This window comes from Taudactylus pleione, unplaced genomic scaffold (assembly GCF_031769625.1).
Source record: "Taudactylus pleione unplaced genomic scaffold, aTauple2 ptg000520l, whole genome shotgun sequence".
Lineage (NCBI taxonomy): Eukaryota > Metazoa > Chordata > Amphibia > Anura > Myobatrachidae > Taudactylus > Taudactylus pleione.
The window spans coordinates 10198920-10215946 of NW_028284922.1; the positions used below are offsets into that span (position 1 = coordinate 10198920).

Here is a 17027-nt window from a genome sequence, read left to right on the forward strand (position 1 = left end):
TATTTTAAGAAGTTGGAAACTATGACATTCATAGGTGTCATAGGTGTCTTTATTTGCGATGCGACTAGGATGCAAGAGTAGACTGTGCTGATTCATTTGTATATCAATGTGCACCTGAGTCTGTAAATGAAGCACAACGGAACTTTAAATGGAAAAAGCTGCAGCCGCTATACTGTAGCACTTCGTATACGGATTCTAAGGGAACAATTTACAAAGCAGCGGCGTTACACTGACTCTAGGTACTGTTTTAAATATGTACCTGCAACCCGCCGGGAAGCAGCAGCGGGAGAAGCTGCTGCTTCGTAAATTCTGCCCTTAGACTCAGTCACACACAAATATACATACAAAGTAATCAGCATATTCTGCTGGTGCATTCTAGTTTCATCGCGATGGGATTTAGATGCGTTTATGGCAAAAAAGAAGCCTGGAGCTAGCAGAGTCTCACAGAACCTGGCACGCTGAGAGGCACTTTTTGCCGCGACTACAGCAAAGATGTTTAAAGACACATTTGTATTAGCCAACTTACTGCTGCTCACACAGTGATTGCCGGGGCAGTCACACAATTATGATGATGCCTCCTCATGTAGAGACTTATACAAAGGATAGTGACCAGGACTGTAGGTGAGGAAAAGAGTAAAATATAGATATATACTTTGGCAGTATGCGAAAGAGTTTTAAGTCAGAAAAGTATTTGGTGACGAAAAAATGAGCATTATCTATCAATTACCCATTCAGGCTGCAGACATTTTGTGGGTTAAGCATAAGCAAATGTTTTATGTGGAATGGGATTGTATTGCCAGTGGCTGTATAGCCGCTGGTTCAAATCCTGGCAGCGAGAGACCAAGAGGCTGAAATCCCGACAGGGTGAGGTAAGTACCCTAACGCTCCATCTCCCCCTAACCCTCCTTTAGGAGTGCCTAACCCTAACCTCCCCCCTAGTGCCTAACCCTAACCTCCCCCCGTTAGTGCTTAAACCTAACCCCCCCTCCCCACCCCCTAAACCTAACCCTCCTGGGGGTTGCCTAACCCTAACTGCCCCCCTAAAGGTGCCTAACCCTAACCCCCCTTCCCTTAGCCTAGCCCTCCCCCGGGGGTCCCTAACCCTAAGTCCCCCTGGGGTGCCCTAAACCTAACCCTCCCCCACCCCCGCGGCTAAGAATACGGGCACCTGTACTTACCTCGTTCGGGCCCGCGTCATTCTGCATTCCGGCGTAGGTATCTTGACACCTGTCTTAAATCCCTAGCCGGCATTCCGGCATCGGGATTGTGACCGGCGACCGCATAACTGCATCCCGTTTTATGTAACAGGCCCCTTCATCATTGAGGATGCGATGTGGATGCGATGTGGCAAATGCCGTTTATCATGCTCTCTGAAAACTGAAAGTTTTCAGAGCTTGATAGTTAGGCCCCCCACCCCAGCTCCGTTCATTCCTATTGCTAAAAGGTCTAGAGTGTGAAGAGGGATGCGTTGCTCTGGCCGTCTCTGTACGCATCTGTGAACATTCGCCGATGATAATTAGCAGTGAAAGTGGCAGCATTAAATTGCTCCGGTGCATTAGTGTCCACCACCGGAACTAGCAGTCAGTTAGAAACTTAATTCGGCACGACCACCCCTAAATGGACAGATGTCTGACTATAGAAATATACCTGTGATATTTCTGATTGTTGAGTAGTTTATATTCAGTTAAATATTGTAGTAACATTTTACTGTTTTGTACTGTACTGTAATGTTATGCGTTTAGTTAATAATATGTTATTGTGTTTCCTCTGTTTATAGGCACCAGACCCGCAGGTGCTAGAGCAACTTTCCAAAAACATCACTAGGATGGGTCTAACCAACTTCACCCTCAACTACCTCAGGGTAAGTGACAACCTCGAATAAAGTTCAGTTGATTATTGAAATATGTAAACAATGTATGGTCAATACAGCGGAATCTGTAACACGAACCAAGGATATTGTTAATGATAATAAAATGCAGAATAAGTTATGACCATTACAGAGACTATAAATAATATCTATTTTAGTGCCAGACTTGTATACGACAGACTTCTTTTTGTTTATTTGAATTTTTTTTATTTAAAAAAAAAACAAATTTGAAAAAGAACAATTAAAATGATGGGTACAAAACCACAGAATGTGTATTAATTGAGTTTATTATAGCTGCTGTGAGTAATTGTATTTCCATAAAGGGTTTACACCCACCTACATGAGGTACTTCAGTACTTGTGTCAGTAATGCACTGCTTTCACAGCTATATCCCAACCACGTGTACAGAATGATTTGTTAATACATGATTATTTTGTCATACCACGTTGATGTATTAATGAATGTGCTAAAATTACATTTACAGAGGATTTGGCATACAGGGCTGACAATTTACACAATAGTAGTCCATTCAAAATATGCCTGTACTGTATGTGCTGGCTCTAAAAATACGGGTGGACACCTATGCAAATTTTCATATTTTGAGGACCAGGGCCAGATCCAAGAACACAGTGCTGGTTCATTAAATAATGACCCCTACACAATTTTTTCCCCGTATTTTTTTAACCAGGGCCAGCTCAAAGAACCGGGGCTGGTTATGCTTGGTGGGATCCTATGTCATATAAAAAAAAATATTACTCTTTTTCCAGTTAACTGGCGGCGTCGCATGTGATGCAACCACAGCCGGCAGTGCTTTAACTGGCAACGTTGCATCACATGCAACCGTACCACACCGCTGTTTCCCCCGGCTATTGCAGAGGAGATCCGTTCGGCACAAGTGCAGAATGGATCTCCTCCGACTCCCCGGACCTCCCGAAAGTGATGCAGCAGTCTGTGACCGCCGACATCACTCCTAGAATGCTGTGCGAACAGCACTCTAGGACACATGTGCCGGGGATCACAGTGTGAGGAGGGGAACATATGACTCTGGAGGGGGAGTAGGGGTTAAATAATAATAAAAAACATACTGGTCACAGGGTAGGAGGAGGGTTTTTTTTTACAGGGGAGAAGGGTTGGTTTGGAAAATTGGGGTGTGGGGATATTATTATTAGAATTTATGACTCCTGGGGGTTCTTTTGCCTATAGGGGTTGGGAAGTTATATTATAATGGAGGCCTATAGACAAAATCCATGTGAGTTGCTCTTTAGTAAATTCCCAATTTGCAAACTCAGAGGTACTGTATATCACTGCAGATCACCACCAAGAGCATCAAAACAATTCCTAGTAAATTCCCCCTTACACTCTAAAGGACTGTATTGAGGATCTGCAGATCATTGCAGTCTTGAACAATACTGTAGATTGATGGTAATGAGCTGGCAGTTCCCCCATCTAGGCATTGAGTTGTTAATATGGGCGGGCATTTGGCCCCCATCTACGCATTGAGTTGTTAGGGACTGCCTGGCAGTTGGCCCCCATCTACACATTGAGTTGTTGGTGATGGGTTAGGAGCTGACCAAGGTTTTTAGAAGTGGAGTGGTTGCCCATAGCAACCAATTAGATTCTAGCTATTATCTTCTAGAAGGTGCCAAATAAATTATAAGTAGAACCTGATTGGTAAGTATACTCCCTTGAGTTTTTGGTGATGAACTGACAGTTAGCACCATCTAGGCCAGGGATGGGCAATAAGCGTCCCTCAAGCTTTTGCAGAACTACACACCCCAGCATGACCTGACACAGTTTTACTATGAGGACATGCTAAAATTGTGACAGGGCATGCTGGGTTGTGTAGTTCAACAACATCAATAGGGCCGTTTATTGGCAACTCCTTATCTGGCAGTTGACCCCTTTTAAGCCTTAAATTATTGTTAATGGGCTGTCTGTTGGCCCCCATCTACGCCTTTTATTTATTGTTTGGGCAAGATGGCAATACTGTGTATAGGGCAGTTATTTCTTTGCCACCATACCTTTTTACTGCTTTAAATAATAAATTAAATAAAGCTGACCCTTTTCCCCGACAATACAGTCAGGTGCATAAATTTTGGGACATTTACAGAATTTTCATATTTTGGCCTCTATTCACCACCACAATGGCTTTGAAATGAAACAAACCATATGTGCTTTAACTGCAGACTTTCAGATTTAATTTGAGGGTAATTACATCCAAATCAGGTGAACGGTGTAGGAATTACAATGGTTTCTATATGTGCCTCCCACTTTTTAAGGGGCCAAAAGTAATGGGACTATCAACTCAAAAGCTATTTCATGGACAGGTGTGGGCTATTCCCTCATTATTTCATTATCAATTAAGCAGGTAAAAGGTCTGGAGTTGATTCTAGGTGTGACATTTGCATTTGGAATCAGTTGCTGTCGACTCTCAATATGAGATCCAAAGAGCTGTCACTAACAGTGAAGCAAGCCATCATTAGGCTGAAAAATCAAAACAAACCCATCAGAGAGATAGCCAAAACATTAGATGTGGCCAAATCAACTGTTTGGAACATTCTTAAAAAGAAAGAGAGAGAGAGAGAGAGAGCTCAGCAACACCAAAAGACCCGGAAGACCACGGAAAACAATTATTTATTTATTATTTATTAACAGTTGCTTATATAGCGCAGCATATTCCGTTGTGCTTTACAATTGGAAACATTTATAGAACAAAACAGGGTAATAACAGAGAGACATAGAGGTAAGAGGGCCCTGCTTGCAAGCTTACAATCTATAGGGAAATAGGCATTGATACACAAGGATAGGTGCTATATATGTTGCAATTTGGTCCGGCCACAATGCAGAGTTTCTTGGTGGGCTGCATGATCCAGTCACACAGGAATGTCGGCCAAATGTCAGGAGTATGTGAAGGAAAGACAATATGTGAGGTTATGTGTGGACTGTGAGAGGGGATGTAATAAGACATGGAAGCTATGAAGGTTATATGGTCACTTCTGGATTCTGATAAGCTTATCTGAAGAGATGAGTTTTCAGGGAACGGTTGAAGGATTGAAGACTAGAGGCAAGTCTTATTGTGCGTGGTAAGGCATTCCATAGAGTGGGTGCAGCCTGAAGAAAGTCCTGTAACCGTAAATGGGAGCAAGTAATGCGCGGGGATGAGAGACGCAGATCTTGTGCTGAGCGGAGAGGTCGGGTTGGGATATATTTTGAGATGAGTGAAGAGATGTATGTTGGTGTAATTCGGTTAATGGCCTTATGTGTAAGTAACAGTATTTTGTATTGAATACGGTAGAAAACCGGCAACCAATGGAGGGACTGACAGAGCGGGTCAGCAGACGATGAACGTTTGACAAGGAAGATAAGCCTCGCAGCTGCATTCATAATGGATTGTAATGGCGATAGCCTGTTTTTGGGAAGACCAGTAAGGAGACTATTGCAATAGTCAATGCGGGAAATAATGAGTGCATGGATTAGAGTTTTTTCAGTGTCTTGTGTGAGATATGGTCGAATTTTGTATATGTTTTTTAGATGTATGTAACATGATTTTGAGACAGATTGAATGTGGGGAACAAAGGACAGTTCAGAATCAAGGATGACACCAAGGCAACGAGCTTGTGGGGTGGGGTGGATTGTTGAGTTATCAACAGTGATAAAGAGATCAGATGGGTAACTGTTAGAGAGTGGTCAACAGTGTCAAAAGCAGCAGAGAGATCTAGAAGAATTAGGAGTGAGTAATGGCCTTTAGCCTTGGCAGTGATCAAATCATTTACTACCTTAGTCAGTGCTGTCTCTGTGGAGTGCTGGGAACGAAAGCCACACTGAAGTGGGTCCAATAAGTTGTAGGTGTTAAGAAAGTGTGTGAGGCGGGTGTAGACAAGTCTCTCCAGTAGCTTGGAGGGGTATGGGAGCTGGGAGATAGGACGGTAATTTGAGAGAGTGTTAGGGTCAGAATTTTGTTTTTTCAGAATGGGAGTAATCACTGCATGCTTGAACAGTGATGGAAAGATGCCAGTAGAAATTATTTCCCTGGTGAAGAAAAACCCCTTCACAACAGTTGGCCAAATCAAGAACACTCTCCAGGAGGTAGGTGTACAAAGTCAACAATCAAGAGAAGACTTCACAAGAGTGAATATAGAGGGTTCACCACAAGATGTAAACCATTGGTGAGCCTCAAAAACAGGAAGACCAGATTAGAGCTTGCCAAACAACATCTAAAAAAGCCATTACAGTTCTGGAACAACATCCTATGGACAGATGAGACAAAGATCAACTTGTACCAGAGTGATGGGAAGAGAAGAGTATGGAGAAGGAAAGGAACTGCTCATGATCCAAAACATACCACCTCATCAGTGAAGCATGGTGGTGGTAGTATCATGGCGTGGGTATGTATGGCTGCCAATGGAACTGGTTCCCTTGTATTTATTGATGATGTGACTGCTGACAAAAGCAGCAGAATGAATTCTGAAGTGTTTCGGGCAATATTATATGCGCATATTCAGTCAAATGCTCCGGAACTCATTGGACGGCGCTTCACAGTGCAGATGGACAATGACCCGAAAAAGTAACCAAAGAGTTTTTTAAGGCTAAAAAGTGGAATGTTATGCAATGGCCAAGTCAATCCATTGGCAGTATGCAGGTAAAATTGACAGTGTAGGTAAATATGACAGTGCGGTAAGTATAATAATAGCAGGATTATAATACTATACTATAATAGGAAAAATTATCAGTCAAAATGACAGTAGCCTACTAATAATAAGCAGTGGTAATAAAATCATTGGAAAGATGTACAGCAATATAAAAACTACTTTGAGACATGTGCCATTATTATTATTAATAATAATAATAATAATAATAATAATAATAATAATAATTTTATTTATATAGCGCTTTTCTCCCATAGGACTCAAAGTCGCTTTACAGACATCAGAAAACATGGTACATTGTACAAGGATTTGGTGTTGCAAAAAAATAGAAAACCACACTGAGATAATTAAAATCAACCGAAATCTAGAGAGCACAATAAGCATATTGCAGGGTTGGTGCAAACATTTTGAGAAATAACTTCCATGGGTTATATATTCCACCCACAAAGGTACCAATGAGGAAGCCGTCTTGGGCGCACTACGTAGGATTACCCTGGGTGGAATAGGTTACGCCTAGACGAGATGACACAAAATGGGTGGTTGCAAAATCCTGACGCTAGGAGTAGGGTCCCAACATAGTAGTCAGGTCCATGTATTTTTCATCCCATCCATGAGTGCACCAGGTGAGGCAGCCATGGTGGGCGCACTACGAAGGTTGCACTGTGGGTGATAAACCATACAAGGACCCAAGGAATATATGGGAAAAGTGACACATGTGTGGCAGTATGATATACCCTTTGTGAATAGATCCTCATGAAGTACATACTGCCCATGGAGGATGCACTTCAGTGGATGTATAGGACACCAGCATAGCATACAGTGGGGTGGAAGTACATTTTACATAACAAGGAATAGTAAATACAGCAAACAGTGCTGCAGTTCGGACATGAGATTTACGGGTGACTGAAACATTTGAAATATGAAATGCACTGAATTAATAGATCCACGTGTTTGTTCATCCTGCCCAAGAGTGAACCATCCGAGGCAGCCATCTGGGGCGCACTGTGTAGGTTACATCTGGCAGGGTGTGCAAGTAGCGGAAGTATAACGTCCAGGTGGACATACTACAGTATGTATACTTTTATTTTCGTTAAAAGACTGAGGGGTCTATTCATCATTACTTAATTTATTCAAAAGCAGGTGAAAAATAAAATGTTCACCTACTTTTGTATAATTTAAGTGTCAGACCCATTCATCATTCATGGAGATGTAGAAATTACGAAATTCATCAAGTCCCAAATGTCTTTTTTTTGGCACTTGACTGAGAAACTGTACGCCACCCTGAGATGGCGTACAACCAATGGAGGCTTCAGAGGTGGGGCTGCAGCGCAGTCCAAAATTCAAACAGGTAGCGACACCAACTGCCAGTGAGTTTCAACCAGCAACGTTTTACAACATTTGGAGTGGCAGTTGGTGTGGCTCCCCTATTTGAATTTGGAGCCTCCACTGTGTACAGCCCCCAATAATCTTTACAGGCTGCTGTTTACACGGTAGCCTGTGAAAATTAACAGTCCAGCCACTGCAGCCAGCAGAGGGATCTATTAAGATCCCTCCCTGCTGTGTCTGCATTGCAGAGCCCCAGCAGCTGAGAGCTCCGGGGCACCACAGACATGTGGCCAATCTCATCATCAGAAGACAGGTGAGAGTGAGCGGAAGGGGGTGAGGATGCCATGGGGGGAGGGGGTTTGCAGCTCGGACACCCTCAATTCCGGTGGGCGGGCTGCTTAGACCAGATCGGACACTTGTGGTGGCCATGGGGGGGGTGACAGGGGTTTCCATATTAGACACTTGCGGTGGCCGTGGGGGTGTGTGGAAGGAGGCCGGATCGGACAACCGTGGTAGCCGCGGGGACGTGTGGGGTGGTGAAGAATAGAGAGGGGGGGCAGACCCAGTGAGAAATTCCTTATGGATACCTCACCTGTAAGGGCTAAAGTATCACTTTTTCAAAAAGTTGACTCTGCAAAAAGAGCAGCTTTTCGGAAGTGATACTTTTGTTAGTGAGATATGATGAATGCCTCCAAAAGATTTTTTAAACTCGCAGCGAGTTTAAAACATATCACTAGTGATAATTATGTTTTGATGAATAGGCCTATGAAGAAATAGTTGAAATTTTACAACCAAAAAACAGGAGAGGTGTAGAAATTACCAGTGAATGAATGCACAATGCTAACAAATAACCAGACAAGTCCAGAAAATTAATAATATGACTTGCATATATAAAACATAGGGCCTGATTCAGAGGCACTCACTGTTTGCGAGCGCTCGCTCTGAATCAGGGCGTTCTTTTTTTTTTTTTTTCAGCCTCCAGACCGCTCGCACAGCTGTGGGTGACCACCCACAGGTTGTGCGAGTGGCCTGGCGATGGTCGCGATTATCGCGACCATCGGCATTGCGAGGAGAACCTAAGGTAGGGTCTCAGCACTCGCAATGCCGAGTGGACTTCCTGCTCTAATACTGCAGGAAGTCCACTACTGACATCACGAGTGATGTCAGTAGGTCCGCCCACAGACGGTAGGCGTTCCTTCAGGAACGCCTCCGTTTGTGCAGCCACCCCCCACCTACCCGCCTACAAAACGGGGCGAGCTGTCGATCAACATCGACAGCCGCCCCATTTTGTTGTGAGCCCCGGAGCGAGTGAAGTTCTCACTCACTACGGGGCTTGCGCACGCGCATGGCGCACACCGCGCATGCGCACTGGGCCACCATCGACCCACTTGCGAGTGCTGTGCACTCGCGAGCGTGTCTGAATCAGGCCCATAGTCAACAGACCTAATCTAAGGTTGTATGAATTAAATTGAATATTACTGTATTAAACCTGAAAATATTCATTCACTGGCCGATCCACCCTATAAGTTTTCCATTTGGAACATTTAAGGTACACTAAAAATCAGTGACTGTCATTAATAACATTAGCTGCTGTTATATTGTTTGTAATTAAGAGTAGTTAAACACGATAAACCACACATAAATTAAATGTACCCCACACCTTGTCTATGAGGATGATGAGAAATAATTCTGTTAAATGAGCCAAAACTCCCTCCTGTAATGTATTTAATTAAAGATATTTTTGGAAGTGGATTCTGATTTTCAGCAAAACTCAGAAACAGTTGAAGAGGAAAATCAAACTATATACCAGGAAATAGTTTGTATTCCCCCGAGTTATATTTTCTGTCACTGTAAATGACCCAGGAACATGCTGATACCTGTGTGGATTCTAGTCTGAACATTTTATACCTGAAACTCGTTATGTTATACTGTAGGAATTAAATGTGTTACCTAGCAAACCATATACATTTCACAAGAGGTCTTCTTCTGTCCCTGCATTCCCATTTCCCCAACAAAACAATAAACTGCTCCCATATGGTCCCTCATTTTCCAACAGAATTAATACATTCATTATAAAATGTAAAAAATCATATTTAACATTCATTTTTTTTCTGCCCATGTTATTGTCATTGGAAAATCAGGGTGGGAATTCGGAGCAGAATATTGTTTTTGGGCAAAATAGATCACAACTCTCGGTTTTGTATATACCAGCATAATTTAAAAGAGATCATTTTCCCAGGCACAAGATAATAAAATCGTGCTAGTGTGTTTTGTTTGTGTTTTGTTGTAAAGAGTCGTTCCACTTTTAAACATGTCATGTCCCCTCCGTACTGCAAACAGGGAAACTCCATGGTTACATAAAGCAGGATCTGGATTGCACACAATGTAATGTTGCTCAAACTAATGCATGAATGATACAATAATATACAATATCTAAGGGTCTTATTAACAGTTGGATGCAAGATCATTTCCACAATATAAAACAGAGTCAAAATGTGCAGCTACAGTATATTTAGAGTTATACACATCTTGCCCTGGAGAGGTGGTTAGGGTTTTTCTTATTGAGCTCATCCCTTATATTCTATTTAGATTTATTTATATGTTTTGGAGCACCTTTTAGGAGACTCCTATTTTGTTCATTGTAAGCAAAAGATAGGAAAAGATTTTACAATGCTGATTATAATATCAAGTTGTTTTATAAATTAGATTATATTTTTTAAGTGCATGCCCACGCCCTACAAAATATATTACATTATCGTTCTGCGCATGCACAGTATACTGAACACACATGTGCGGGGGCAATTGCCGGGGAGGGTCTCCTAACTAGGTATGCAATATGTAGTCCATGGGCTACAGATGGTGTAAGCTGCAGGCACTGGCATCACAAGGGGGGTGCGGGCCGCACTCGGGTGTCACCAGCCGAGGGGTGACACCAAAGTGCTGGCTCCCCCTCAGTGACAGGAGCCAGGTGCTGCATTACGTGCAGCTCTCTGCTCCTAGCACAGTGAGGGAGCCGGCACTCCACACAGGCTGGTCACCGGGGGCGGCCTGCACCTCCAGCACCCCTGGTGTGACAAAAAACTGGGGTTCGCACACGAGGTCACGATCCCCCGCCTGCGATGCCACGCCGCCTTATTTGCCGGCAGTACGAGTTCCCCGCCGCTGCCCGCACCGGGTGCAAAGAGAGGTAGGGACGCCACTGGCTGCGGGGACTGAATTCCGTAATGCATTGGAAACCTTTGTGTTGTGGGTTGCGGCTGCTGGCTGAAATGTAGGGACACCAGGAGATATCTGCTGTGATCCCTCCATTATACATTCAGTATGTTGTGACAGAGCTTTATCAGCTGTCCTGTTTGTAATATAGAAAATTGTGTTGGAAATGGTGAAGGCTGTGGCTTATCTTACTTCATTATAGCTTTCTCATGGTTTCAAACTAGGACCCAGATATACCGGGCACTGTCCCACCATCACATCTGCGGCTTGCAGTATCCCGCAGGGGGTTAGGAGGCCCGCTATCACCCGCTGCTTTGCTTAGAGCAAGTGGTGAATAAATGCCGTTTGCATTCGTGCCGCATCTATTTACTGAAGAGAGGGACTGGGGCATGCTCAGCAGCTGTCAGGTCACTGGGAATGCCTCCAGCATGACAAAAATGGTGTTTGAGTTATGACTATGACTTTTCCCATGAGACCACGACCCCTTACTTTTTTCGGACAAGCGCCTTAGGCCCGTGCAAAAGTACACCAGGGGGTGCCAAAATATATAGTCGTTTACCAAAAGATTTGGGCTCGGGCCGGCCCTGCACATATAATTTCCAACAATAAAGTGAACCAGCACCAGCTTCTAAACCCCCAGGGATGTAGATATCGGCATAATGGAAAACAAAATGTGACCCTGGATTGGCACTTTTGCCATCCCTGTAGTCCCAGTGTAATAGATAACATTAACTAAAAAATACATTACCTGAAATACCAAGACATTCAATGTGAATCGTCTTATTTGTATAAATATAATATCATACATCCATGTACCAGACATACGTTTATAATGGTTACTGCCATATGTTCACTCTGAATGCATCTATGCTGTCAATTTTGAGTTGCCCCTATCCAGGGCCAGTGCAAGATTTCTTGGCACCCTAGGCATTTCTTCAGCCTTATGCACCCCTCCCCCCACCCTTGATAGCTACACAAGTCCTTATACAGTGCCCCCAGTAGTAGTCCCCCACCTATGCAGTGCTCCTTATATAGTGACCCCAGTAGTAACCCACCATATGCAGTGCCCCCAGTAGTGGTCCCCCCAATGCAGTGCTCCCAGTAGTAGTCTCCCTCCCAGCAGTGCCCCCAGTAGTAATCTCCCAATAGCAGCCCTCCCCCAGCAGTAATCCCTCCCTATGCAGTGCCCCCAGTAGTGGTCCCACCAGTAGCAGTGCCCCTAGTAGTAGCCCCCTCCAGCAGTGCCCCCAGCAGTAATCCCCCCCTATGTAGTGCCTCCAGTAGTAGTCCCCCCAGCAGTGCCCCTAGTAGCAGTCTGCCCCAGCAGTGCCCCAGTAGCAGTCCCGCCAACAGTACCCCTAGTAATAGTCCCCCTCTATGCAGTGCTCCCAGTAGTACCCCCAGCAGTGCCCCCCAGCAGTGCTCCTAGTAGTCCCCCCAGCAGTGGCCCTAGTAGTACCCCCATCAGTGCCTCCAACAGTGCCCCTAGTAGTACCCCCATCATGGCCCCTAGTAGTACCCCCATCAGTGCCCCTAGTAGTAACCCCATCAGTGCCCCTAGCAGTACCCCCATCAGGGCCCCTAGTAGTACCCCCATCAGTGCCCAGTCTGAGGCCCACTTCCTATATAGACTCAATCAGTGCATTGCTTTGCACACCTGGAAAGCCTGAGACACTTTCCACTCAGGCTAGCACCCTTATTACATTGGTTAGAGCATGGAGTCTGGCATTGTAATATGCACACCAGTCAGAGGCACAATATAGGTAAGTCCTGCAAATATTTACTGTGTAGTGCAGCTTTGGTTCATTTTTGGGGCGTGGGTCCCCCTGGATTGCTTTGGTTGATCTGCTTCAGGGCATCGCATTATAACACATTTTTCCTTTATAACACATTTTAACCCTTCACCGTTTGTTTATTATATATGAACTTCACTTTTTATTTTTATTCTTTATATGCAGCCTGGCTGCTCTTAACTATCTCTTTTACACTGCACTTTTCTTACTATGATGGTGTCCTGGGGCGGCTTAGCTGGGCTAGTTTGGGGGTGTCCTGTGCTCTGGATCTGAATCCTAGTATGTTAGGGACCTACCAGACAGAGGTTACCCGGATGCGGTGGGTAGGCCCGTAACCTTGGCCAAGATTATGCCAAAAACCTCTATTCATTGCAAAAATGTATTTATTTATATATAATCAGTTAATTTGGAGTTGAGCACCTGTACTTCTTTTTTTGTGCATGATGGGAGAGACGTCATGATGTCTCTCCCATCAGCCACTGCGGGAGCTGGAAGCCCGGCTCCTGCAGTGGGCGCAGCAGCTGATGAGAGTCTGTCTGACTCTCATCGGCTGCTAAAACAAACACACAGCTGCCGGAGCCGGCGGCTGTGTGTTTGTTCCTAGTAGTGTAGTGCGGACGGCAGTAGTGTAGAGCGCCGGCCACTGCAGGGCGGTAGTGTGGACGTATGTGCCGTCCACACTACCGCCCTGCAGTGGCCGGCGCTCTTAGGCAAATGCCTAAGTTTGCCTAGTGGTAGCACAGGCCCTGCCCTTATCTCATGATATCTTGTAATAGTTCAAGTTCAAGTAACATGGGAACCAAATAACTACCCAGGAGTAACAATTTAATGGATTCCTTTGGAATGGGGTCACTTTGCAGGTACCATGGCTATGGGTGTAAACAGTGGGACAGGAGGAAAGAATGGAAAATTGTGCATCAGAGCTTTTATCGGTTTGCTCTCTGTCCAGCGGATTACACTGCTGGCCGTGAGAGAAGCAGGCACTATAATAAGAAGCATGAAGAGGTTAAGGCAACTATTACTCATGTTTGTTTACATTGAATCATTTAAATGAAGAAGGACCTCACACTGGCAGGTAAATGGCTGAGGGTCACAGGCAGTCTCTCTTCTTACACTGTTGTGACATCTCAGATGATTCTCTAGAAAAGGTCTCATCCACAGAACACATTTACTTCCAGTCTTCAGACTTTCTAAGATCTGTTTAATCAGCTCAGGTACAGTAAGTGGCCACCCGCTGTTTCTCCTATTTATAAATAGCTCCAGTCAAATGAGCAAGAACTACCCGCTCATGTCAGTTCATTGTATACTTACTATAAATGAATAGTTCCTACATTGTTTCATGTTCTGATTTCTAGAGGGCCATCAAACAAGAGGGGGTCATAGTCTTGCTGCATTTACTGTTCCTGTGATTGATGGAATCACGAGAAATATGAATGGACCTTATAACTGCTGACTTATTGAAATGTAAAATAATATAATATCTGGAAATTATTTTGGTAAATAAAAAAAAAAAATACCAATGCAAAATGAATGGGATTGAAAAGGGCAGAGTGTATGTACAGCCTCATCCAAAACCGACTAATAGGAAGCTAATGGTCATGTCACCTTCTCCTAATGCGCCTACATGCAGGTCCATTGCTGGGGCACATGGAGCTGACGGAGGGTTCCCCATCTGTCCCAATTATAATTCAAACTACATCTTGAAATATGAATTATAGAAATAAATGAGACAATTGTATTAAAATCTAAAAATACTATATGACCAATGCAGACCGTAACATCATTACAAAGCTAGAAACGTTGAACAGAGAGAAATAATTATATATATCTAGATATATATTATTAACAAAGGGATATATACTAAAGTGCGGTTTTATAGAAGTGGAGATGTTGCCCATAACTACCAATCTGATTCTAGCTACTATCTTCTAGAAGGTGCTAGATAAATGATAAGTAAAATCTGATTGGTTGCTATGGGCAACAGCTCCACTTCTATAAACCCGCACTTTGGTAAATATACCCCAAATAGACCAATATAGACAATGTCAGCAATGGTTCTCAGAGTAACCACAATGTAAAGGGGCACATCCACTAGACGATCTACTCCCTGTCCAATCTCTATACGATTTTCCCTTGATTTTTTCCCTTGAAATTTTATCTTTCAGTCTGAACGATCTGCAAACGATTTGTCAACGATTTACAAACGATTTACAAACGATCTTTAATAAATCAAGTGAAATTGACCTGCATGTTCAGTCGACTGACGAGACGATCAAACGACCAGCGGGAGCGAGCATCGTTGATCATTAACAACCAAACACTGCACGATTTATAAACGAATTTTAAACGATTGAACGATAACGACGTCGTTATCGTTCAATCACCTACTAAAATCGTGTAGTGGATGCCCCCCTTAAGGGATAAAGACAGGCTCTTATACAGCATATATATTTATATATATATATGTATATATATATACACACACACATATATATATATACAGTCAGGTCCATAAATATTGGGACATTGACAGAATTGTCAGATTTTGGCCCCTATTCACCACCACAATGGTTTTGAAATGAAACAAACAAGATGTGCTTTAACTGCAGACTTTCAGATTTAATTTGAGGGTAATTACATCCAAATCGGGTGAACGGTGTAGGAATTACAACAGTTTCAATATGTGCCTCCCACTTTTTAAGGGGCCAAAAGTAATGGGACTATCAACTCAAAAGCTATTTCATGGACAGGTGTGGGCTATTCCCTCATTATTTCATTATCAATTAAGCAGGTAAAAGGTCTGGAGTTGATTCTAGGTGTAACATTTGCATTTGGAATCAGTTGCTGTCAACTCTCAATATGAGATCCAAAGAGCTGTCACTATCAGTGAAGCAAGCCATCATTAGGCTGAAAAATCAAAACAAACCCATCAGAGAAATTGCAAAAACATTAGGTGTGGCCAAATCAACTCTTTGGAACATTCTTAAAAAGAAAGAACGCACCGGAGAGCACAGCAACACCAAAAGACCCGGAAGACCACGGAAAACAACTGTGGTAGATGACAGAAGAATTATTTTCCTGGTGAAGAAAAACCCCTTCACAACAGTTGGCCAAATCAAGAACACTCTCCAGGAGGTAGATGTATATATGTCAAAGTCAACAATCAAGAGAAGACTTCACAAGAGTGAATATAGAGGGTTCACCACAAGATGCAAACCATTGGTGAGCCACAAGGAAGACCAGATTAGAGGTTGCCAAACAACATCTAAAAAATTTATTACAGTTCTGGAACAACATCCTATTGACAGATGAGACAAAGATCAACTTGTACCAGAGTGATGGGAAGAGAAGAGAAGGAAAGGAACTGCTCATGATCCAAAACATACCACCTCATAAGTGAAGCATGGTGGTGGTAGTGTCATGGCGTGGGCATGTATGGCTGTCAATGGAACTGGTATCCCTTGTATTTATTGATGATGTGACTGCTGACAAAAGCAGCAGAATTAATTCTGAAGTGTTTCGGGCAATATTATATGCTCATATTCAGTCAAATGCTTCAGAACTCATTGGACAGCGCTTCACAGTGCAGATGGACAATGACCCGAAGCGTACTGCAAAAACAACCAAAGAGTTTTTTAAGGCTAAAAAGTGGAATGTTATGCAATGGCCAAGTCAATCCCCTGACCTGAATCCGATTGAGCATGCATTTCACTTGATGAAGACAAAACTGAAGGGAAAATGCCCCAAGAACAAGCAGGAACTGAAGACATTTGCAGTAGAGGCCTGGCAGAGCATCACCAGGGATGAAACCCAGCGTCTGGTGATGTCTATGCGTTCCAGACTTCAGGCTGTAATTGCCTGCAAAGGATTTGCAACAAAGGATTAAAAAGTGAAAGTTAGATTTAGGATTGTTTAGTTTGTCCCATTACTTTTGACCCCTTAAAAAGTGGGAGGCACATATAGAAACCGTTGTAATTCCTACACCGTTCACCTGATTTGGATGTAATTACCCTCAAATTAAATCTGAAAGTCTGCAGTTAAATTACATCTTGTTTGTTTCATTTCAAAGCCATTGTGGTGGTGAATAGAGGACAAAATATGAAAATTCTGTCAATGTCCCAATATTTATGGACCTGACTGTATATATATATATATATATATATATATATATATAATTATTAT

At 43.3% G+C, this 17027-nt stretch overlaps 1 protein-coding gene across 2 annotated transcripts in view; it reads left to right on the forward strand.

The window, feature by feature from the left end:
• LDB2 (LIM domain binding 2) overlaps positions 1-17027 on the forward strand; it is a 497768-nt gene that overhangs the window by 448479 nt on the left and 32262 nt on the right. For both annotated transcript variants that reach the window (XM_088450642.1, XM_088450643.1), the window contains exon 5: positions 1778-1861. In XM_088450642.1, the coding sequence (XP_088306768.1) occupies positions 1778-1861 (84 nt within the window). The remainder of the gene's footprint in view (positions 1-1777; positions 1862-17027) is intronic.